Source organism: Oncorhynchus keta, chromosome 2 (genome assembly GCF_023373465.1).
Source record: "Oncorhynchus keta strain PuntledgeMale-10-30-2019 chromosome 2, Oket_V2, whole genome shotgun sequence".
Taxonomy (NCBI): domain Eukaryota; kingdom Metazoa; phylum Chordata; class Actinopteri; order Salmoniformes; family Salmonidae; genus Oncorhynchus; species Oncorhynchus keta.
Window position 1 is genome coordinate 5,157,913 of NC_068422.1, and position 24,710 is coordinate 5,182,622.

Genomic DNA, 24,710 nt, shown 5'->3' on the forward strand with positions numbered 1-24,710 from the left:
AGCATGTGATGTAGATCCATCAGAAAGATGAGTAAGATGTGCAGGGCATTCAGCAGTCAGTCTGATTGGCCCAGTATGGGATATAGCGCTACTTCCTGTCGCCATGGGCCCTCGAACGACAGGGGAGGAATCCTGAAGCATGACTCAGGAGGAAGAGCTTATGACTCCAGCTTCCTGCCTGGGAGAATGCTTCACAGTTGTTCCAAGCTAGTGGGTTAGCCTAAACACTGAGTAAGTTACACAGCCATCAGCAGAACTAGGACAACTAACACATGACTCACACACACCATGTGGCAGGAAGAGCACTTCAACATGGTTTTTCTCTGCCGTGAAAAGATAATGGTGTGGAATAAAGGGGTAATTATCTCAGCCCTGTCAATTCCTCTCAAGTCAAAGCTGGAGCAAATTTGATTGGCCTAAAGATGAAGCACAACCTCTGACCCTTTTACATGTCTTCTCCTCCCCTTTTACTCACCCCGTTCAGGCTGCCCAGGTCCTTGACTTTGTGCTCATCGCTGGTCACCTCATAGTTGATGACCGCATGCTGCTTGTCAACACTCCGCGACTGTAAACACAAACCCAACAGTCACAGTCAGTAATGGTGTTACATATTGTTGAATGGTAACTTGACATCAATGATGAACTTGAAATGTTTTTGACATGATGATAACAGTGTGTCCATGAAAGTTTAAACAACAACATTGTGACAATGTCAGTGTTTGGAGGAGGAATCACATGTATTGTTTACACAATTCTGCTTTGAAGTCAGATTATATTTCCATTCCTAAAGCAGTTAGGCCCTGTTTAATTCTCTCACAGACAGAGATGGAAGCACAAACACACACACCAAGAAAGATACAACATGTAGGGAAAGTAGAGGGAGGAAGAGAGACAGTACAGAGAGCTATGGCATCCACACAGAGCTACGGCATCCACACAGAGAGCTATGGCATCCACACAGAGCTACGGCATCCACACAGAGAGCTACGGCATCCACACAGACAGCTACGGTATCCACACAGAGAGCTTTGGCATCCACACAGAGAGCTATGGCATCCACACAGAGCTACAGCATCCACACAGAGAGCTACGGCATCCACACAGACAGCTACGGTATCCACACAGAGAGCTACGGCATCCACACAGAGAGCTTCGGCATCCACACAGAGAGCTACGGCATCCACACAGAGAGCTACGGCATCCACACAGACAGCTACGGTATCCACACAGAGAGCTTTGGCATCCACACAGAGAGCTTCGGCATCCACACAGAGAGCTTCGGCATCCATTCAGAGAGCTACAGCATCACAAAGAGAGCTACGGCATCCACACAGAGAGCTACGGCATCCACACAGAGAGCTGCGTCATCCACACAGAGAGCTACGACATCCACACAGACAGCTACGACATCCACACAGAGAGATACAGGAATCTTGTATGTTCTCTCTCTGTTCAAAGCATGAAGTCGTCATTCAGAATGAAGAGAGAGGGAGCTTCTACTAAAGCATGTATGCATGTCAGTGCTAGATTTGAAGTAAATACGTTTCATGGTGAACATGAGTTGTCATATATAAGTGTCAAATATAAAACAGTGTTTACACTAACATAAGTCTACTGTAGATAGCATAGCCTATTATAGAAACAGCATGACAGATGAATGCCTTCATGGAATAAATCCTTTCAAACACAAACATGGCCCTTTGATTTGACTGTGGCCTAGTTGGGAGTAGTCCAGATTTGACTGTTATTAACTAGATGAGGCCTAGTTGTGAGTGGTCCAGATTTGACTGTTATTAACTAGAAGTGGCCTAGTTGGGAGTGGTCCAGATTTGACTGTTATTAACTAGAAGTGGCCTAGTTGTGAGTGGTCCAGATTTGACTGTTATTAACTAGATGAGGCCTAGTTGGTAGTAGTCCAGATTTGACTGTTATTAACTAGAAGTGGCCTCGTTGGGAGTGGTCCAGATTTGACTGTTATTAACTAGATGAGGCCTAGTTGTGAGTGGTCCAGATTTGACTGTTATTAACTAGAAGTGGCCTAGTTGGGAGTGGTCCAGATTTGACTGTTATTAACTAGAAGTGGCCTAGTTGGGAGTGGTCCAGATTTGACTGTTATTAACTAGAAGTGGCCTAGTTGTGAGTGGTCCAGATTTGACTGTTATTAACTAGAAGTGGTCTAGTTGGGAGTGGTCCAGATGTGACTGTTATTAACTAGAAGTGGCCTAGTTGGGAGTGGTCCAGATTTGACTGTTATTAACTAGAAGTGGCCTAGTTGGGAGTGGTCCAGATTTGACTGTTATTAACTAGAAGTGGCCTAGTTGTGAGTGGTCCAGATTTGACTGTTATTAACTAGAAGTGGTCTAGTTGGGAGTGGTCCAGATTTGACTGTTATTAACTAGAAGTGGCCTAGTTGGGAGTGGTCCAGATTTGACTGTTATTAACTAGATGAGGCCTAGTTGTGAGTGGTCCAGATTTGACTGTTATTAACTAGAAGTGGCCTAGTTGGGAGTGGTCCAGATTTGACTGTTATTAACTAGAAGTGGCCTAGTTGGGAGTGGTCCAGATTTGACTGTTATTAACTAGAAGTGGCCTAGTTGGGAGTGGTCCAGATTTGACTGTTATTAACTAGATGAGGCCTAGTTGGGAGTGGTCCAGATTTGACTGTTATTAACTAGAAGTGGCCTAGTTGGGAGTGGTCCAGATTTGACTGTTATTAACTAGAAGTGGCCTAGTTGGGAGTGGTCCAGATTTGACTGTTATTAACTAGAAGTGGCCTAGTTGGGAGTGGTCCAGATTTGACTGTTATTAACTAGAAGTGGCCTAGTTGGGAGTAGTCCAGATTTGACTGTTATTAACTAGAAGTGGCCTAGTTGGGAGTGGTCCAGATTTGACTGTTATTAACTAGAAGTGGCCTCGTTGTGAGTGGTCCAGATTTGACTGTTATTAACTAGATGAGGCCTAGTTGTGAGTGGTCCAGATTTGACTGTTATTAACTAGAAGTGGCCTCGTTGGGAGTAGTCCAGATTTGACTGTTATTAACTAGAAGTGGCCTCGTTGTGAGTGGTCCAGATTTGACTGTTATTAACTAGAAGTGGCCTAGTTGGGAGTAGTCCAGATTTGACTGTTATTAACTAGAAGTGGCCTAGTTGGGAGTAGTCCAGATTTGACTGTTATTAACTAGAAGTGGCCTAGTTGGGAGTGGTCCAGATTTGACTGTTATTAACTAGAAGTGGCCTAGTTGGGAGTAGTCCAGATTTGACTGTTATTAACTAGAAGTGGCCTAGTTGGGAGTGGTCCAGATTTGACTGTTATTAACTAGATGAGGCCTAGTTGGGAGTGGTCCAGATTTGACTGTTATTAACTAGAAGTGGCCTAGTTGGGAGTGGTCCAGATTTGACTGTTATTAACTAGAAGTGGCCTAGTTGGGAGTAGTCCAGATTTGACTGTTATTAACTAGAAGTGGCCTAGTTGGGAGTGGTCCAGATTTGACTGTTATTAACTAGAAGTGGCCTAGTTGGTAGTAGTCCAGATTTGACTGTTATTAACTAGAAGTGGCCTAGTTGGGAGTGGTCCAGATTTGACTGTTATTAACTAGAAGTGGCCTAGTTGGGAGTGGTCCAGATTTGACTGTTATTAACTAGAAGTGGCCTAGTTGGGAGTAGTCCAGATTTGACTGTTATTAACTAGAAGTGGCCTAGTTGGGAGTGGTCCAGATTTGACTGTTATTAACTAGATGAGGCCTAGTTGGTAGTAGTCCAGATTTGACTGTTATTAACTAGAAGTGGCCTAGTTGGGAGTGGTCCAGATTTGACTGTTATTAACTAGAATTGGCCTAGTTGGGAGTAGTCCAGATTTGACTGTTATTAACTAGAAGTGGCCTAGTTGGGAGTAGTCCAGATTTGACTGTTATTAACTAGAAGTGGCCTCGTTGTGAGTGGTCCAGATTTGACTGTTATTAACTAGATGAGGCCTAGTTGTGAGTGGTCCAGATTTGACTGTTATTAACTAGAAGTGGCCTAGTTGGGAGTAGTCCAGATTTGACTGTTATTAACTAGAAGTGGCCTCGTTGTGAGTGGTCCAGATTTGACTGTTATTAACTAGATGAGGCCTAGTTGTGAGTGGTCCAGATTTGACTGTTATTAACTAGAAGTGGCCTAGTTGGGAGTAGTCCAGATTTAACTGTTATTAACTAGATGAGGCCTAGTTGTGAGTAGTCCAGATTTGACTGTTATTAACTAGAAGTGGCCTCGTTGTGAGTGGTCCAGATTTGACTGTTATTAACTAGATGAGGCCTAGTTGTGAGTAGTCCAGATTTGACTGTTATTAACTAGAAGTGGCCTCGTTGTGAGTGGTCCAGATTTGACTGTTATTAACTAGATGAGGCCTAGTTGGGAGTAGTCCAGATTTGACTGTTATTAACTAGATGAGGCCTAGTTGTGAGTAGTCCAGATTTGACTGTTATTAACTAGAAGTGGCCTCGTTGTGAGTGGTCCAGATTTGACTGTTATTAACTAGATGAGGCCTAGTTGGGAGTAGTCCAGATTTGACTGTTATTAACTAGATGAGGCCTAGTTGTGAGTAGTCCAGATTTGACTGTTATTAACTAGATGAGGCCTAGTTGTGAGTAGTCCAGATTTGACTGTTATTAACTAGATGAGGCCTAGTTGGGAGTAGTCCAGATTTGACTGTTATTAACTAGAAGTGGCCTAGTTGGGAGTAGTCCAGATTTGACTGTTATTAACTAGATGAGGCCTAGTTGTGAGTAGTCCAGATTTGACTGTTATTAACTAGATGAGGCCTAGTTGTGAGTAGTCCAGATTTGACTGTTATTAACTAGAAGTGGCCTCGTTGTGAGTGGTCCAGATTTGACTGTTATTAACTAGAAGTGGCCTCGTTGTGAGTGGTCCAGATTTGACTGTTATTAACTAGATGAGGCCTAGTTGGGAGTGGTCCAGATTTGACTGTTATTAACTAGATGAGGCCTAGTTGGTAGTGGTCCAGATTTGACTGTTATTAACTAGAAGTGGCCTCGTTGTGAGTGGTCCAGATTTGACTGTTATTAACTAGAAGTGGCCTCGTTGTGAGTGGTCCAGATTTGACTGTTATTAACTAGATGAGGCCTAGTTGGGAGTGGTCCTGATTTGACTGTTATTAACTAGATGAGGCCTAGTTGGTAGTGGTCCAGATTTGACTGTTATTAACTAGATGAGGCCTAGTTGTGAGTGGTCCAGATTTGACTGTTATTAACTAGATGAGGCCTAGTTGGTAGTGGTCCAGATTTGACTGTTATTAACTAGATGAGGCCTAGTTGGGAGTGGTCCAGATTTGACTGTTATTAACTAGAAGAGGCCTAGTTGGGAGTGGTCCTGGTTTGAGTATGATACCCTTGCGTTGGGAATCCATGCAACGGCTCTTAAACCCGTACATTCCTGAGACACCCATGTGACACCAAAAAGACTGAGGCCAGTAAAAACAGTCACATGGCCCGGATCTCTTGGCGTATTTTCCGTTGGCAGACTCACACTAAACAAAGTACCCAGTCTTCTCCTCTCTTTCCCCCAGGTCATCAGAGAGACAAAACCTAGAAAACAGGATCCCTGTTTGGAAAAACAGCCTCCTTGTTCCTTTCCTTGGAACCCTGCTGATTTCAGCAGTAAAACTGCAGAGTGCCAGAGAGAAGTATGTTGCTGCACTCTGAACTGCTTGTTCTTTAGAAACAGCTGCTTCTTTCTTTTAGCATGGCACCTTCTAACTCCTATTGGTGATGTGCTGATGTATTAATGACCTGCTGCTTAATTATAGGCTCATTTGTAGACAGGGACAAACTGAGGTTTGAGGAGGACTCCTTGATTAGTGTCTCCAAGAGTGTCTGTGAAGTCAGGGTTTCTAGTGGCTCAGAGTTAAGGACTGAAGCACTGTCAGTATTGCCACACACAGGCAACTCAGTTCCTTGAAAATAAATGTACTCTTTGTTATACAGAGCCAGGGCCTGGCAGAAACCTGACCAGTGAGTAATCAACTACTTAAGTTGGCTTTGAAAGTGTCATTTAGTTAGATTCAGAGTTGACATCAAGGAGCACGGAAAGTACATTAATATATTCTATTTAAGTTGTACTGTGACACTATTTTAAGGGTTGACATACAAACAATAGGTTAAACAATGAGTTTTACTACCATTGCTGTTGCTTTGAAACCTATGTCTAAGAATTAGATTCAAACCGTAGCACTAAAGATCCACTCTGTAGTGAGATTCAAATTGAAAGGTAACGTCCCAAATGAGATGACATATGCAGCATGTACAGTCAATACAGTTTCCGTGAACGTGGGAGAATTCCCTTTAAATTTCACTTGTGCAATTACCGCGGATCTTCCACGATACGGATTGAATCAAGCCCTAAAGATATTCCATGATATATGCAGCTACACCACACCCATGCTACACCACACCCATCATTCTCTGCTCCACACTTGGCAATGCAGCAGCCACTACTTCTTAAGGAGCCCTCCTGTCTGGATGGACCTAACTCAACATGTATCTGCCCCACTTTCTAGAAACATCTCTGTCTGAGACTTTCTCGATCACACACATGCACAGACCATACAAACGCTCCACACCGCGTGGCCGCGACCACCCTAACCTGGTGGTCCCAGCGCGTACGACCCACGTGGAGTTCCAGGTCTCCGGTAGCCTCTGGAACTGCCAATCTGCGGCCAACAAGGCAGAGTTCATCTCAGCCTATGCCTCCCTCCAGTCCCTTGACTTCTTGGCACTGACGGAAACATGGATCACCACAGATAACACTGCTACTCCTACTGCTCTCTCCTCGTCCGCCCACGTGTTCTCGCACACCCCGAGAGCTTCTGGTCAGCGGGGTGGTGGCACCGGGATCCTCATCTCTCCCAAGTGGTCTTTCTCTCTTTCTCCCCTTACCCATCTGTCTATTGCCTCCTTTGAATTCCATGCTGTCACAGTTACCAGCCCTTTCAAGCTTAACATCCTTATCATTTATCGCCCTCCAGGTTCCCTTGGAGAGTTCATCAATGAGCTTGATGCCTTGATAAGCTCCTTTCCTGAGGACGGCTCACCTCTCACAGTTCTGGGCGACTTTAACCTCCCCACGTCTACCTTTGACTCATTCCTCTCTGCCTCCTTCTTTCCACTCCTCTCCTCTTTTGACCTCACCCTCTCACCTTCCCCCCTACTCACAAGGCAGGCAATACGCTTGACCTCATCTTTACTAGATGCTGTTCTTCCACTAACCTCATTGCAACTCCCCTCCAAGTCTCCGACCACTACCTTGTATCCTTTTCCCTCTCGCTCTCATCCAACACTTCCCACACTGCCCCTACTCGGATGGTATCGCGCCGTCCCAACCTTCGCTCTCTCTCCCCCGCTACTCTCTCCTCTTCCATCCTATCTTCTCTTCCCTCTGCTCAAACTTTCTCCAACCTATCTCCTGATTCTGCCTCCTCAACCCTCCTCTCCTCCCTTACTGCATCCTTTGACTCCCTATGTCCCCTATCCTCCAGGCCGGCTCGGTCCTCCCCTCCCGCTCCGTGGCTCGACGACTCATTGCGAGCTCACAGAACAGGGCTCCGGGCAGCCGAGCGGAAATGAGGAAAACTCGCCTCCCTGCGGACCTGGCATCCTTTCACTCCCTCCTCTCTACATTTTCCTCCTCTGTCTCTGCTGCTAAAGCCACTTTCTACCATTCTAAGTTCCAAGCATCTGCCTCTAACCCTAGGAAGCTCTTTGCCACCTTCTCCTCCCTCCTGAATCCTCCCCCCTCCCTCCTCCCTCTCTGCAGATGACTTCGTCAACCATTTTGAAAAGAAGGTCGATGACATCCGATCCTCGTTTGCTAAGTCAAACGACACCGCTGGTTCTGCTCACACTGCCCTACCCTATGCTCTGACCTCTTTCTCCCCTCTCTCTCCAGATGAAATCTCGCGTCTTGTGACGGCCGGCCGCCCAACAACCTGCCCGCTTGACCCTATCCCCTCCTCTCTTCTCCAGACCATTTCCGGAGACCTTCTCCCTTACCTCACCTCGCTCATCAACTCATCCCTGACCGCTGGCTACGTCCCTCCCGTCTTCAAGAGAGCGAGAGTTGCACCCCTTCTGAAAAAACCTACACTCGATCCCTCCGATGTCAACAACTACAGACCAGTATCCCTTCTCTCTTTTCTCTCCAAAACTCTTGAGCGTGCCGTCCTTGGCCAGCTCTACCGCTATCTCTCTCAGAATGACCTTCTTGATCCAAATCAGTCAGGTTTCAAGACTAGTCATTCAACTGAGACTGCTCTTCTCTGTATCACGGAGGCGCTCCGCACTGCTAAAGCTAACTCTCTCTCCTCTGCTCTCATCCTTCTAGACCTATCGGCTGCCTTCGATACTGTGAACCATCAGATCCTCCTCTCCACCCTCTCCGAGTTGGGCATCTCCGGCGCGGCCCACGCTTGGATTGCGTCCTACCTGACAGGTCGCTCCTACCAGGTGGCGTGGCGAGAATCTGTCTCCTCACCACGCGCTCTCACCACTGGTGTCCCCCAGGGCTCTGTTCTAGGCCCTCTCTTATTCTCGCTATACACCAAGTCACTTGGCTCTGTCATAACCTCACATGGTCTCTCCTATCATTGCTATGCAGACGACACACAATTAATCTTCTCCTTTCCCCCTTCTGATGACCAGGTGGCGAATCGCATCTCTGCATGTCTGGCAGACATATCAGTGTGGATGACGGATCACCACCTCAAGCTGAACCTCAGCAAGACGGAGCTCCTCTTCCTCCCGGGGAAGGACTGCCCGTTCCATGATCTCGCCATCACGGTTGACAACTCCATTGTGTCCTCCTCCCAGAGCGCTAAGAACCTTGGCGTGATCCTGGACAACACCCTGACGTTCTCAACTAACATCAAGGCGGTGTCCCGTTCCTGTAGGTTCATGCTCTACAACATCCGCAGAGTACGACCCTGCCTCACACAGGAAGCGGCGCAGGTCCTAATCCAGGCACTTGTCATCTCCCGTCTTGATTACTGCAACTCGCTGTTGGCTGGGCTCCCTGCCTGTGCCATTAAACCCTACAACTCATCCAGAACGCCGCAGCCCGTCTGGTGTTCAACCTTCCCAAGTTCTCTCACGTCACCCCGCTCCTCCGCTCTCTCCACTGGCTTCCAGTTGAAGCTCGCATCCGCTACAAGACCATGGTGCTCGCCTACGGAGCTGTGAGGGGAACGGCACCTCAGTACCTCCAGGCTCTGATCAGGCCCTACACCCAAACAAGGGCACTGCGTTCATCCACCTCTGGCCTGCTCGCCTCCCTACCACTGAGGAAGTACAGTTCCCGCTCAGCCCAGTCAAAACTGTTCGCTGCTCTGGCCCCCAATGGTGGAACAAACTCCCTCACGACGCCAGGACAGCGGAGTCAATCACCACCTTCCGGAGACACCTGAAACCCCACCTCTTCAAGGAATACCTAGGATAGGGTAAGTAAGGGTAGGTAATCCTTCTCCCCCCCCAACAAGATTTAGATGCAAGTGGCTGTTCCACTGGTTGTCATAAGGTGTATGCACCAATTTGTAAGTCGCTCTGGATAAGAGCGTCTGCTAAATGACTTAAATGTAAATGTAAATGTAAATGCATGCGCGGACACACACACACACACACACACACACACACACACACACACACACACACACACACACACACACACACACACACACACACACACACACATATATATAGACACACACATACACCCATATACAGTTGAAGTCGGAAGTTTACATACACTTATGTTGGAGTCATTAAAACTTGTTTTTCAAGCACTCCACACATTTCTTGTTAACAAACTATAGTTTTGGCAAGTTGATTAGGACATCTACTTTGTGCATGACACAAGTCATTTTTAAAACAATTGTTTACAGACAGATTATTTCACTTATATGTCACGCCCTGGTCGAAGTATTTTGTGTTTTTCTTTATGTATTTGGTCAGGCCAGGGTGTGACATGGGTTTTTGTATGTGGTGTGTAGCTTAGTGGGATTGTAGCTTAGTGGGGTGTTCTAGGAGAGTCTATGGCTGTCTGAAGTGGTTCTCAATCAGAGGCAGGTGTTTATCGTTGTCTCTGATTGGGAACCATATTTAGGCAACCATATTCTTTGGTTGTATTGTGGGTGATTGTCCTGAGTGTCTTGATGTCCTTGTTCGATGTTAGTTGACACAAGTATAGGCTGTTTTTGTTTTTTCGTTTTGTAGTGTTCATGTTTAGTCGTGTTTACGTTTGTTTAAATAAACATGGATCGCAATCGACACGCTGCAGTTTGGTCCGACTCTCCTTCACCATATGAAAACCGTGACATTATAATTCACTGCATCACAATTCCAGTGGGTCAGAAGTTTACATACACTAAGTTGACTGTGCCTCTAAAAAGCTTGGAAAATTCCAGAAAATGATGCCATGGCTTTAGAAGCTTCTGATAGGCTATTTGAGTAAATTGGAGGTGTACCTGTGGATATATTTCAAGGCCTACCTTCAAACTCATGTTGTGGTGTGTCATGTTGTGTTGTATAATTTTGTGCTGTGTTGTGTTATGTTGTTTTGTGTCATGTTATGTTTGGTTGTGTTGTATCACGTTGTGTTGTATCATGTGTCTTGTGTCATGTTGTATTGTGTCATGTTGTATGATGTTGTGTTGTATGATGTTGTGCTTTGTTGTATCCTGTTGTGCTGTAACATGGTGTGTTGTATTGTATCATGTTTTGTGTCCTGGTGTGTTGTATCATGTTTTTTTGTGTCAAGTTGTGTTGTATCATGTTGTCTTGTATCATGTGTTGTGTTATGTTGTATCATGTTGTTTTGTGTCATGTTGTGTTGTATCATGTTTTTTTTGTGTCAAGTTGTGTTGTATCATGTTTTTTTGTGTTGTATCATGTTTTTTTGTGTTGTATCATGTTTTTTTGTGTCATGTTGTGTTGTATCATGTTTTTTTTGTGTCATGTTGTGTTGTATCATGTTGTTTTGTGTCATGTTGTGTTGTATCATGTTGTTTTGTGTCATGTTGTGTTGTATCATGTTTTTTTGTGTCATGTTGTGTTGTATCATGTTTTTTTGTGTTGTGTTGTATCATGTTTTTTTGTGTTGTGTTGTATCATGTTTTGTGTCATGTTGTGTTGTATCATGTTTTTTGTGTCATGTTGTGTTGTATCATGTTTTTTGTGTCATGTTGTGTTGTATCATGTTTTTTTGTGTCATGTTGTGTTGTATCATGTTTTTTTGTGTCATGTTGTGTTGTATCATGTTTTTTTGTGTCATGTTGTGTTGTATCATGTTTTTGTGTCATGTTGTGTTGTATGTTTTTTTTGTGTCATGTTGTGTTGTATCATGTTTTTTTGTGTCATGTTGTGTTGTATCATGTTTTTTTGTGTCATGTTGTGTTGTATCATGTTTTTTTGTGTCATGTTGTGTTGTATCATGTTTTTTTTGTGTCATGTTGTGTTGTATCATGTTTTTTTGTGTCATGTTGTGTTGTATCATGTTTTTTTGTGTCATGTTGTGTTGTATCATGTTTTTTTGTGTCATGTTGTGTTGTATCGTGTTTTTTTGTGTCATGTTGTGTTGTATCGTGTTTTTTTGTGTCATGTTGTGTTGTATCATGTTTTTTTGTGTCATGTTGTGTTGTATCATGTGATGCTGTAAAAGGTTGTGTTGTATCATGTGATGCTGTAAAAGGTTGTGTTGTATCGTGATGCTGTATAAGGTTGTGTTGTATCATGTGATGCTTTATAAGGTTGTGTTGTATCATGTGATGCTGTAACGTGTTGTATCAATTGGAGCCATGCTCACCTGCAGCATGAGCTCGCAGTCGTCTCGGCCGACGAAGATCATCTCCAGGGGCAGACGGTGACGAGTGCCCCCGCTGCTCACCAGGAACCATGATGTGAGACTCATCTCTGCTACGCTACTCACTCCAACCATATGTCATCCTGAGAGAGAGAGAGAGAGAGAGAGATTGATTGAAAAAGCTTCTTCTACTTTCCCAAACGCACAAGTGGTTATCTCCACCTTGCTACCACAAAAATACTTCCACCCTGCTACCATTCAGCGGGTTAACGCAAGTATTTCCCGTGACTGTACCTCAAAACCAAATGTTTAACTGGCCCACCACTCCACCCTGGACTTGAACAGCCTTTACCACCAGGTACACCTGTACAAGGCAGCAGTGCCCACCTTCGCCCGGACCCTAAAGGACACCGCTCTCAAACGCAGCCCCAACACTTCACACAGGAGCAACAGATCAATAGACACCCACACCCCAACCAATCAATACCCCACAAGTCAACCATGCCCACACCTCATTTAGGCCCCCTCAGATCAGACCTATGCCCCTCCTGCCCACCCCATGCCGCCCACTCCCACAAAGAGGGCCCCAACATGGAACTCACACATACGCCCAGGCCGTGAGCAGGCAAACTGTCCCAACCCCCACTTTTACACTATCCCAAGCCATTGGCAATGTACCATATGCTCAGCAGGCTCTGCTAACACTTACTGGTCTGAGGCCAAACCACACAACCAACAACATTTTACACTTTATGGAACACAAAGCCTTCACTATATCTTCCTGGAATACCCGAGGCCATCTGCCTTTGGCCTAAAGAGCGGGAACCTTGACTTCACCAAAGAAATCAGAAATACAGACATTGTCATCCTACAAGAAACATGGTATAGAGGAGATGGATCCACTGGTTGCACTATAGGTTACAGAGAGCTGGAAATCCCATCCACCAACCTACCAGGTGTGAAACAGGGAAGGGACTCAGGGGGTATGCTAATTGTATATAGAGCAGACCTAACGCACTATATTAAATTTAGCAAAACAGGAACATTTTACATTTGATGAGAAATTCAAAAGGAAATTATCTTACCTACAGTTGAAGTCGGAAGTTTACATACACCTGAGCCAAATACATTTAAACTCAGTATTTCACAATTCCTGACATTTAATCCTAGTAAAAATTCCCTGTATTAGGTAAATTAGGATCACCACTTTATTTTAAGAATGTGAAATGTCAGAATAATAGTAGAGAGAATGATTTATTTCAGCTTTTATTTCTTTTATCACACTCACTGTGTTTACATACACTCAATGTCACGTTCTGACCTTAGTTCCTTTGTTTTGTCTTTTATTTCAGTATGGTCAGGGCGTGAGTTGGGTGGGTTGTCTAAGTTAGTTTGCCTATTATTTTCTATTTCTGTGTTTGGCCTGGTATGGTTCTCAATCAGAGGCAGCTGTCAATCGTTGTCCCTGATTGAGAACCATATTTAGGTAGCCTGTTTTCCATTGTGTTTTGTGGGTGGTTGTTTTCAGTCTTCGTGTGTCTACACAAGACATAACTGTTCATGGTTGTTTCTTAGTTGTTTTGTTATTCAGTGTTCAGTTTACTTTATTAAAAAGATGAACACGTACTACTCTGCGCATTGGTCCTCACCTTCTTCCCACGACAGCCGTTACACTCAATTCATATTTGGTAGCGTTGCCTTTAAATTGTTTAACTTAGGTCAAACGTTTCGGGTAGCCTTCCACAAGCTTCCCACAATAAGTTGGTTGGACTTTGGCCTATGCCACCTGACAGAGCTGGTGTAACTGAGTCAGGTTTGTAGGACTCTTTGCTCGCACACGATTTTTCAGTTCTGCCCACAAATGTTCTATAGGATTGAGGTCAGGGCTTTGTGATGGCCACTCCAATACATTGACTTTGTTGTCCTAACGCCATTTTGCCACAACTTTGGAAGTATGCTTGGGTTCATTGTTCATTTGGAAGAACCATTTGCGACCAAGCTTTGACTTCCTGACTGATATCTTGAGATGTTGCATCAATATATCCACATCATTTTCCTACCTCATGATGCCATCTATTTTGTGAAGTTCCCCAGTCACTCCTGCAGCAAAGCACTCCCACAACATGATGCTGCCACCCCTGTGCTTCACGGTTGGGATGGTGTTCTTTGGCTTGCAAGCCTCCCCCTTTTTCCTCCAAACATTACGATGGTCATTATGGCCAACAATCTTTGTCCTCATGTGCAGTTGCAAACCGTAGTCTGTTTTTTTTATGGCGGTTTAGGAGCAGTGGCTTCTTCCTTGCTGAGCGGCCTTTCAGGTTATGTCGATATAGGACTCGTTTTACTGTGGATATAGATACATTTGTACCTGTGTCCTCCAGCATCTTCATAGGGTCCTTTGTTGCGATTGATTTGCACTTTTCGCACCAAAGTACATTCATTTCTAGGAGACAGAACCTGTCTCCTTCCTGAGCGATATGACGGCTGTGTGGTCCCATTGTGTTTATACTTGCGTACTATTGTTTGTACAGATGAACATGGTACCTTCAGACATTTGGAAATTGCTCCCAAAGATGAACCAGACTTGTGGAGATCTACAATTATTTTTCTGAGGTCTTGGCTGATTTATTTTGATTTTTCCCATGATGTCAAGTAAAGAGGCACTGGGTTTGAAGGTCGGCCTTGAAATTCATCCACTGGTACACATCCAATTGACTCAAAAAATGTCAATTAGCCCATCATAAGCTTCTAAAGCCAAGACATCATTTTCTGAATTGTATAAGTTGCTTAGAGGCACAGTCAACTTAGTGTATGTAAACTTTTAACCCACTGGAATTGTGATACAGTAAAATAATCTGTAAAAAGTTGTTGGGAAAATTACTTGTTGTCACGTTCTTTCAAAATCGAACCCAGAAGCAGACCAGGACAAGGAGAGTAGGAAGAAGGTGAGTATTTATTTACAAGTGAATGTGAATGGGTAGATATATCCAGTGGGAGTCATTGGGTCAGTTGTGGGAATGACACCATTAGTGTCATTGTAAGGGGTGACAGTCCCCCACAAACCAGAAGATGTATCATTGGAAGCAGAGTACACTCTGCGCATCAATGTTTTTCTTGCTGAGACGGCCGCAGTGCCTGCGGAAGTGTCCAAAGGCCAAGTGAAGTTAATCTCAACTACAGTATTGCAAGACTTCAAGGAGGAGGGAAGATGCTCATTCACAGAGACTGCTGGCTCGAGATCATGAAAAGAATGGTCAAATCAGGTTTTCTGATGGAATGTTTCAAGATATCTCCTTGGATGGGATTCTGAACCAAGAGGTTTCGAAATCTCTTTTTCCCAATGGGTGCTTTCGACAGATACCCCTAGTGATTTACGGCATTGCAGCTAGCATTAGAGGTCGACAGTGTGGTCAGTGGAGAAGGCACTGTGGCCTGTGACCATACATGGTTATTTTTCCAATCCATCAGTGGGAGTAACTGATCCATTAAGTCTGCTCCGAGTAGCAGAGGTCCAGATTCTCTTTTTTGAAATATGAAATTTTATTTTATTTTTTATTTGACCTCCTTTTCTCCCCAATTTCGTGGTATCCAATTGTTTTAGTAGCTACTATCTTGTCTCATCGCTACAACTCCCATACGGGCTCGGGAGAGACGAAGGTTGAAAGTTATGCGTCCTCCGATACACAACCCAACCAAGCCACACTGCTTCTTAACACAGAGTGTATCCAACCCGGAAGCCAGCCGCACCAATGTGTCGGTGGAAACACCATGCACCTGGCAACCTTGGTTAGCGCGCACTGCGCCCGGCCCCCACAGGAGTCGCTGGTGCGCGATGAGACAAGGATAACCCGGACGACGCTAGGCCAATTGTGCGTCGCCCCATGGACCTCCCGGTCGCGGCCGGTTACGACAGAGCCTGGGCGCGAACCCAGAGTCTCTGGTGGCAGGGGGGGCGGTTCAGATGATCAATGTGAGAGGCGAGGTAGTCTGAGGGAAACCTCGAAGTGTAGTGTCGCATCGTTCCACATTTAGTCAACGTCATCGGACAATGTTTGAGAGATGAGCGATACTGTCGCTCCCAAATCTAATAGCGCATGACAGTTAAGCTGAAGGACTGTTTCCAGGTATGGCCGTTTAGATTTGCGTTTAGTGGACATATTCCCCACAAAGTGGGGTGGTTGTTCGCAACGATGTGATGTGCCATTTCTGTTCAAGGTGAAGCAGATCGACTTTTCTGATTTTGAGTGGGCATTGTTTTAACCTCTTGCTCCTACCTGGCACGCAGGCGTCCCATCTAGAGCTCTGGAAATGCAAATGCGCTACGCTAAATGCTAATAGTATTAGTTAAAACTCAAACGTTCATTAAAATACACATGCAGGGTATTGAATTAAAGCTACACTCGTTGTGAATCCAGGCAACAAGTCAGATTTTTAAAATGCTTTTCGGCGAAAGCATGAGAAGCTATTATCTGATAGAATGTAACACCCCAAAAGACCCGCAGGGGACGTAAACAAAATAATTAGCATAGTCGTCGCTACACAAACCGCACAAATAAAATATAAAACATTCATTACCTTTGACCATCTTCTTTGTTGGCACTCCTAGATGTCCCATAATCACTATTGGGTCTTTTTTTCGATTAAATCGGTCCATATATAGCCTAGATATCGATCTATGAAGACTGTGTAATAAACGAAAAAAAATAGCGTTTCGTAACGTTATTTTTTTTAATTAAAAAAGTTGACGATAAACTTTCACAAAACACTTCGAAATACTTATGTAATGCAACTTTAGGTATTAGTACACGTTAATAAGCGATACAATTCATCAGGAGGCGATGTAAATTCTATAGGTGTCCGTCTGGAAAAAATGTCTGAATATTTCTCAACCAAAACATCAGGTCGGAGACCGGAGGGAATCGGTTCCCTTGATTCGGTTTGACCAAGAATCAAAGCCGAGGCAAATGACAAGACTCTAGACATCGTGTGGAAGCTGTAGGTACTGCAACCTCGGCCTCATTTAATTTGGTTCTTCTTGAACAATTCCTGGAAGTGGCGCATGGATATTTATTTCCATTTTCAGTGATCAGATTTTCCTGCACTTTTCGATAAAACGCACGTTCTGTTATAGTCACAGCAGTGATTTAACCAGTTTTATAAACAGCTGAGTGTTTTCTATCCACACATACTAATCATATGCATATACTATATTCCTGGCATGAGCAGCAGGGCGCTGAAATGTTGCGCGATTTTTAACAGACACACAGTTCGAAAAAGTAGGGGGTAGGAGTAAGAGGTTAATGACCGCAGAAAGTCAGGACTACAGGTCGATCGATTAATCGGAATGGCCGATTAATTAGGACCGATTTCAAGTTTTCATAACAATTGGAAATCGGTATTTTTGGCCCCATGCAGAGCAAGGGGAACAACTACTAGAAGGCTCAGAGCGAGTGACGTTTGAAACACTATTAGCGCGCGCTAACTAGCTAGCCATTTCACTTCGGTTACACCAGCCTCATCTCGGGAGTTGATAGGCTTGAAGTCATAAACAGCTCAATGCTTGATGCATAATGAAGAGCTGCTGGCAAAACTCACGAAAGTGCTGTTTGAATGAATGTTTACAAGCCTGCTTCTGCCGACCACCGCTCAGTCAGATACTTAAATACTTGTATGCTCAGTCAGATGATATGGAACGCAGGACACGCTAGATAATATCTAGTAATATCATCAACCATTTGTAGTTAACTTAAGGTATAGGGGTCAGCATTGTCACTTTTGGATAAATAGCGTGCCCAATTTCAACTTCCTGCTACTCATGCCAAGAATATAAGATATGCATATTATTAGTAGATGTGGATAGAAAACACTCTGAAGTTTCTAAACTGTTTGAATGATGTCTGTGAGTATAACAGAACTTATGTAGCAGGCAAAACCCTGAGGACTAACAGTTCAGAATGTTTTGTTTTAGGTCTCGGTCTGTTCAGTGACTTCTCATTGGGAAACAATATTTCTTAGGGAGTTGTTCTCAGTTCCTACCGCTTCCACTGGATGTCACCAGTCTTTGGAATTTGGTTGAGGTTATTCCTTTGTGCAATGAAGGAGTACGGTCATCTAGGAAATGGGTAACACTGTTGAGAGTTGCGAAAGACTTCCTACCAGCCAAGACAATGAAGTCATCCCTGAAAGGACAAAAATAATTGGAGAAAGCACAAGCGAATCTAGCATAATCAGCTATTTGGCTAATCCCCTTCTAAGCCATAGCATTACTTTATCTAAATACAACATGACAAATTGTGTAGTATAGTGTAGTAAGTAGTATAGTGATCTCATTCCAGCCATTGAAAATCATTCCCTCCTCGCTAAACCAATCAGATTTCAGGCTCCCTCTGAGAGAAAGTGACATATGAATGGAGCGGTCTCCTCCGGGTGTCTCTAATGTGTTTCTCTCCTGTGACCATGGATCCTCCAAGTAGCGCCATGGTCACATGATGCAACAGTCCCTCAGCCTCCTTATCCCATCATAGGCCAGGGCTACTGACTCAGACCACCTATCACTGCCAGATGCGCACACACACACACACACACAAAATAATGCATCTGTGCAAGCACTCCCACATATATCCAAGATGCTGAGGCAGGTGTTTCAGTAAAGGCTGTCGTGTAAAAGGTGGCCTCCTGTCAACTTATGAGAGCCCTTTACTTTGATACATGGCTGCATCGACAGTCAGAAAGAATAGGGAGGCAAGACAACAGCCAAGGGCAATAAACAACTAAAAGGACTGGATCTTACTCTGTCTTATTCTGGTCCCAGATGACTGCACTATTATTTACAGTCAGGCCAGACCAGACCATACCAGATGAGGCCAGGCCAGACCATAACAGATGAGGCCAGGCCAGACCAGACCATACCAGATGAGGCCAGGCCAGACCATACCAGATGAGGCCAGGCCAGACCATACCAGATGAGGCCAGGCCAGACCAGATGAGGCCAGACCAGACCAGATGAGGCCAGGCCAGACCAGACCATACCAGATGAGGCCAGGCCAGACCAGACCATACCAGATGAGACCAGGCCAGACCATACCAGATGAGGCCAGGCCAGACCAGACCATACCAGATGAGGCCAGGCCAGACCAGACCATACCAGATGAGGCCAGGCCAGACCAGACCATACCAGATGAGGCCAGGCCAGACCAGACCATACCAGATGAGGCCAGGCCAGACCAGACCATACCAGATGAGGCCAGGCCAGACCAGACCATACCAGATGAGGCCAGGCCAGACCAGACCATACCAGATGAGGCCAGGCCAGACCAGACCATACCAGATGAGGCCAGGCCAGACCAGACCATACCAGATGAGGCCAAGCCAGACCAGACCATACCAGATGAGGCCAGGCCAGACCATACCAGATGAGGCCAGGCCAGACCATACCAGATGAGGCCAAGCCAGACCAGGCCATACCAGATGAGGCCAGGCCAGACCATACCAGATGAGGCCAGGCCAGACCAGACCATACCAGATGAGGCCAAGCCAGACCAGACCATACCAGATGAGGCCAGGCCAGACCAGACCATACCAGATGAGGCCAGGCCAGACCAGACCATACCAGATGAGGCCAGGCCAGACCAGACCATACCAGATGAGGCCAGGCCAGACCAGACCATACCAGATGAGGCCAGGCCAGACCATACCAAATGAGGCCAGGTCATACCAGATGAGGCCAGGCCAGACCAGACCATACCAGATGAGGCCAAGCCAGACCAGACCATACCAGATGAGGCCAGACCAGACCATACCAGATGAGGCCAAGCCAGACCAGACGAGGCCAGGCCAGACCAGACCATACCAGATGAGGCCAGGCCAGACCATACCAGATGAGGCCAGGCCAGAACATACCAGATGAGGCCAGGCCAGACCAGACCATACCAGATGAGGCCAGGCCAGACCAGACCATACCAGATGAGGCCAGGCCAGACCATACCAGATGAGGCCAGGCCAGACCATACCAGATGCCAGGCCAGACCATACCAGATGAGGCCAGGCCAGACCATAACAGATGAGGCCAGGCCAGACCAGAACAGACCAGACCATACCAAGCCAGACCAGAAAACACAGAGGTATATATCTAACTTTTCACAAAAGGAAAGATCAAACACAAGGATCCTTTCTTTAGAGGCTGCACAGCAATCCCATCAATCTGTTTGTTTTCGGTATGGGAGTGATTACTCATCACTGGCAGGCTACATCTTATATAACCACACAATCAATTGATCTTGTGTATCCATTCCTTGAGGGCACCGTGGCCTCAGACAACATCCCTTGCTAATATTAGACGTGATTACAATACCAACAGAGAGCGCAGACACTGCCCGTGTCCAAAAACCAATACTAGCTTACTACATACTTAAACAGCATACTATGAACTCATTGTTGCATACTATGTAGCATATACCGTTTTGTAAAATGTATGCAGTATGCCACGGACGCAACGCAGTAGAGGCTCCTGACTGGCTGAGTAGATGGGACGGGGTCAAGTGCGGGTAGATTTTTCCAAATTCAACAGACATGCATTGCATTAGCCAGCCTGATAATAGTTTGTTTTCAATTCGATACATTTCTCTAAACTGGTTATAGGCAGACTATCACATTGGACCAAATGGAGTCATAAACCTACTCAGGCTGGTTATAGGCAGACTATCACATTGGACCTATACTGTAGTAGACCATATAGCACATCGATCCTATTTAAAAAGGCCTGAAGATGGAGACAGATCATTTGGGTCCATTTCAACATATTTATCAGTGAAACCAAAGTCCTGTAACATATATAAATGAAATCAAATAGCCTAGTACACACACAAAAACGTTTCAAATGTTCAAATCAAAAGGCTATTGCACAGACAAACGTAGACAGTCGGGTGTGAGTCGCAAATTCAGAACCGTTGGACGGCAACATAATAAACTAAAGCACTGTTCATTGGGAACAAGATCAGAATGACTGCTAAGGCTTGATCCATGAATGTAATAATTAAATAGTTAGCCACGCCTACAAAACTAAACCAATCCATATGTTCAAATAAACGGTCCTGGGCTGGTTTTCCCAAAAGCAATGAGAAAAATAATTCCATTGAAACTAAAAGGACAAAAGATGGTCTTAGTGCTACGAAGCTTTTGGGAAACCCAATAACTCAATAACATCCCGAGTCCCCGGTGCCGACACGTTCAGAAATCAAAAGGTGGTTTAGTATTTTCTTTAAAAGCTCAGGCAAAGGCCAAGAGAACAAGAAACACTTTTCAATGAAAACAGAAATCCACTCTGGGTAAAAAATACATTTTCTGTTTTCTAAAATGTAGCCTATACAATACTCGATACGATTCAAAAACGGCTTAGCCTACATTTGAACACCATCGCTATTCGGCATCTTCCCAATTATGTAGCCCAGTTCTATTGTTTGGCTACTTGAAGAGAACTAGGGCCTATCACTCGCAGCCCACCTCTTCCAATGCATTGTGGGAAAGTATGCATCTAATCCTACTAGATGAAGAGCTGAAATTATAAGAACGTCCTGGCATTTAAACCATACTAGATTTGAAAGAATTCACATACTTAAAACTTTCTATTTTGGTATCATGAGAATGCTCTATTGTGTTGTTTTGCATTAATTGGTGCATTTTGGGAGCTCATCCCAATATCTAATTGATCAGCTGTTGTAAAAGCCTTAATGAGTATGAAATCCGGGAATTTCAAGTATACTCAATTTTCAAAATGTCACATACTATAAAAAAAAAAAAATTGGTGTATTTAGGTCGCAAGAATGGGTATTCAGACACGGTCAGTCTGGTCATTTGGGGGGAAATGTGACTATGCAATAGGAAGACTTCCAACTAAACTACTGGGCACACATAGAGGGTACAATGGCTTATTCCCAGGGGCGTGTTGCTGCTTCATGCTGATGACTGTCTGTATGGAGACAATTCACTTTGACATTTGTACCAGAATGGATTACTTTTCCTGTGCTCATACATGAAAAACACATTGTGTCACTTGCTTACCTAACCACAATGTGCCACTATGCCATGGATTTATTCATAAATGCAAAAATGATTATTTGGTGACAGAACAAAATAACTATCACAAAGGACTCAGCACTTACATGGCTGTCTAGGTGAGATACGTCTAGGTGAGATACGTCTAGGTGAGATACGTCTAGGTGAGATACGTCTAGGTGAGATACGTCTAGGTGAGATACGTCTAGGTGAGATACGTCTAGGTGAGATACGTCTAGGTGAGATACGTCTAGGTGAGATACGTCTAGGTGAGATACGTCTAGGTGAGATACGTCTGGTGAGATACGTCTAGGTGAGATACGTCTAGGTGAGATACGTCTAGGTGAGATACGTCTAGGTGAGATACGTCTAGGTGAGATACGTCTAGGTGAGATACGTCTAGGTGAGATACGTCTAGGTGAGATACGTCTAGGTGAGATACGTCTAGGGTGAGATACGTCTAGGTGAGATACGTCTAGGTGAGATACGTCTAGGTGAGATACGTCTGGTGAGATACGTCTAGGTGAGATACGTCTAGGTGAGATACGTCTAGGTGAGATACGTCTAGGTGAGATACGTCTAGGTGAGATACGTCTAGGTGAGATACGTCTAGGTGAGATACGTCTAGGTGAGATACGTCTAGGTGAGATACGTCTAGGTGAGATACGTCTAGGTGAGATACGTCTGGTGAGACCAGGTAAGTTGACTGAGAACACATTCTCATTTACAGCAACGATCTGGGGAATAGTTACAGGGGAGAGGAGGGGGGTGAATGAGCCAATTGTAAACTGGGGATGATTAGGTGACCATGATGGTTTGAGGGCCAGATTTAGCCAGGACACCGGGGTTAACCCCCCTACTCTTACGATAAGTGCCATGGGATCTTTAATGACCCATTTAATGATCCATATGACCTACATATGGAAATACATGCTGGGCAAACTGTATGTTTACTCAGATAGGCTTCAACGTATAGACTGTAATTGATGCCTGTAATACTATTGACATTCAAATGTCTGTACATATTTTAAGTGCAGCATGGCATAATTGTTTACATTAAAAATAGCAATGAAAACGTATATTCAAGTGAATCCCGATTGGGCATCCGTTCACATCCATTCAGATCAAACAATAGATTTACAATCCTTTTCCAACGTCATTGATAGATGTTCTTAGAAATCCCTAATTCAACAGCAGCATGGAAAAATGACCAGCTATGAACAATAAGGTATATATTATTATTATTATTATTAATCATAGTATTATTATAAGCTACATTTATATAGGTCACTGGTGATTTAGCACACATGCAACAATGTCATGATGGATATAATCATAACATTCTCTAGGGATATGGGGAACCTGCACTAATGGTGACCCTACTGGCTGGTGCCAGACATAAGGATGTGGACATCAGTAGATGACATGGGAAAATGAATTGGTCACAGTCATGCACCAGCGGTAGCAGTGAAAGGAGGCTACATTACTCCAGACATGTTTTATTTTAGAAAAACATGATGCATAAGCGGAAAAGTGTATGTTACGCTCATACAGGTTATTATAGAGCAAGTCAAGAAAATGTTTGATTCAGTAAATACACTGACCACAGCCTGTGAAGCTGAAACATTAGCTCCACCTTGCTCGGCTCTGGCCTTACTAGTGACATTAGCACTTAACTAGCCATTCCAAGTTAACTATGACCCCACATCTTATGTTGTCCAGAGATGGCCTTACTACTTTCACAGGACAATAAAAATAGCCATGTCACTCACACAGAAACAGAGACTGGCACACGGAAAGAAATGATCCATACTGGCAAAGATAATAGGCCAATGTCACACCCCAAAACGGATGTGAAGTTGATTGCATGTAGTTTGAGACACTTATTCTACATGTGGAAAAAGTGGATGTTATTGTTCTATAACACGGCTGATGAAATAGATGCAACTAGCCTACCCATGGTATAACTACAATTATAAACTGGTGGTTCGAGCCCTGAATTCTGATTGGCTGACAGCCGTGGTATATCACACTGTATACCACCGGTATGACAAAGAATGCATTTTTACTGCTCTATTTCCGTTAGTAGCCAGTCTATAATAGCAATAAGGCACCTCGGGTTTGAGGTATATGGCCAATATACCACGACTAAGGGTTGTATCCAGCCACTCCGAGTTGCGTTGTGCATAAGAACAGCCCTTAGGCGTGATATTGGCCATATACCACACCCCCTTGGGCCTTATTGCTTAATTATCCCTCTCCTTGAAAACAAGAGCCCATAATTCTTTCAGGCAATTAACCCATAAACCTTTAGTAAAATAGACCTGGTGGAAGCTTCAGCTATATTCTTAGTGTGTATAACAATACTATTATAACAACACACTACCCCCGTAGTTCCTCACCCAAGCCTCTCCAGGTTCTCCTTTACCCAAATCCAGATAGCAGATGTTCTGAAAGAGCTGCAAAACCTGGACCCGTACAAATCAGCTGGGCTTGACAATCTGGACCCGCTATTTCTGAAACTATCTGCCGCCATTGTCGCAACCCCTATCACCAGCCTGTTCAACCTCTCTTTCATATCGTCTGAGATCCCCAAGGATTGGAAAGCTGCCGCAGTCATCCCCCTCTTCAAAGGAGGAGACACCCTGGACCCAAACTGCTATAGACCTATATCCATCCTGCCCTGCCTATCTAAGGTCTTCGAAAGCCAAGTCAACAAACAGGTCACTGACCATCTCGAATCCCACCGTACCTTCTCCGCTGTGCAATCTGGTTTCCGAGCCGGTCACGGGTGCACCTCAGCCACACTCAAGGTAC

The 24,710-nt window shown here is 44.6% G+C and overlaps 1 protein-coding gene across 3 annotated transcripts in view; it reads right to left on the reverse strand.

Moving 5' to 3' along the window:
* Nucleotides 1-24,710, reverse strand: part of LOC118360950 (centrosomal protein of 170 kDa-like) — a 96,128-nt gene that overhangs the window by 67,704 nt on the left and 3,714 nt on the right. For all 3 annotated transcript variants that reach the window (XM_052470927.1, XM_052470934.1, XM_052470940.1), the window contains 2 exons: nucleotides 11,847-11,986; nucleotides 476-565 (listed from right to left, as the gene is read on the reverse strand). In XM_052470927.1, the coding sequence (XP_052326887.1) occupies nucleotides 476-565; nucleotides 11,847-11,978 (222 nt within the window). In that variant the 5' untranslated portion in view covers nucleotides 11,979-11,986. The remainder of the gene's footprint in view (nucleotides 1-475; nucleotides 566-11,846; nucleotides 11,987-24,710) is intronic.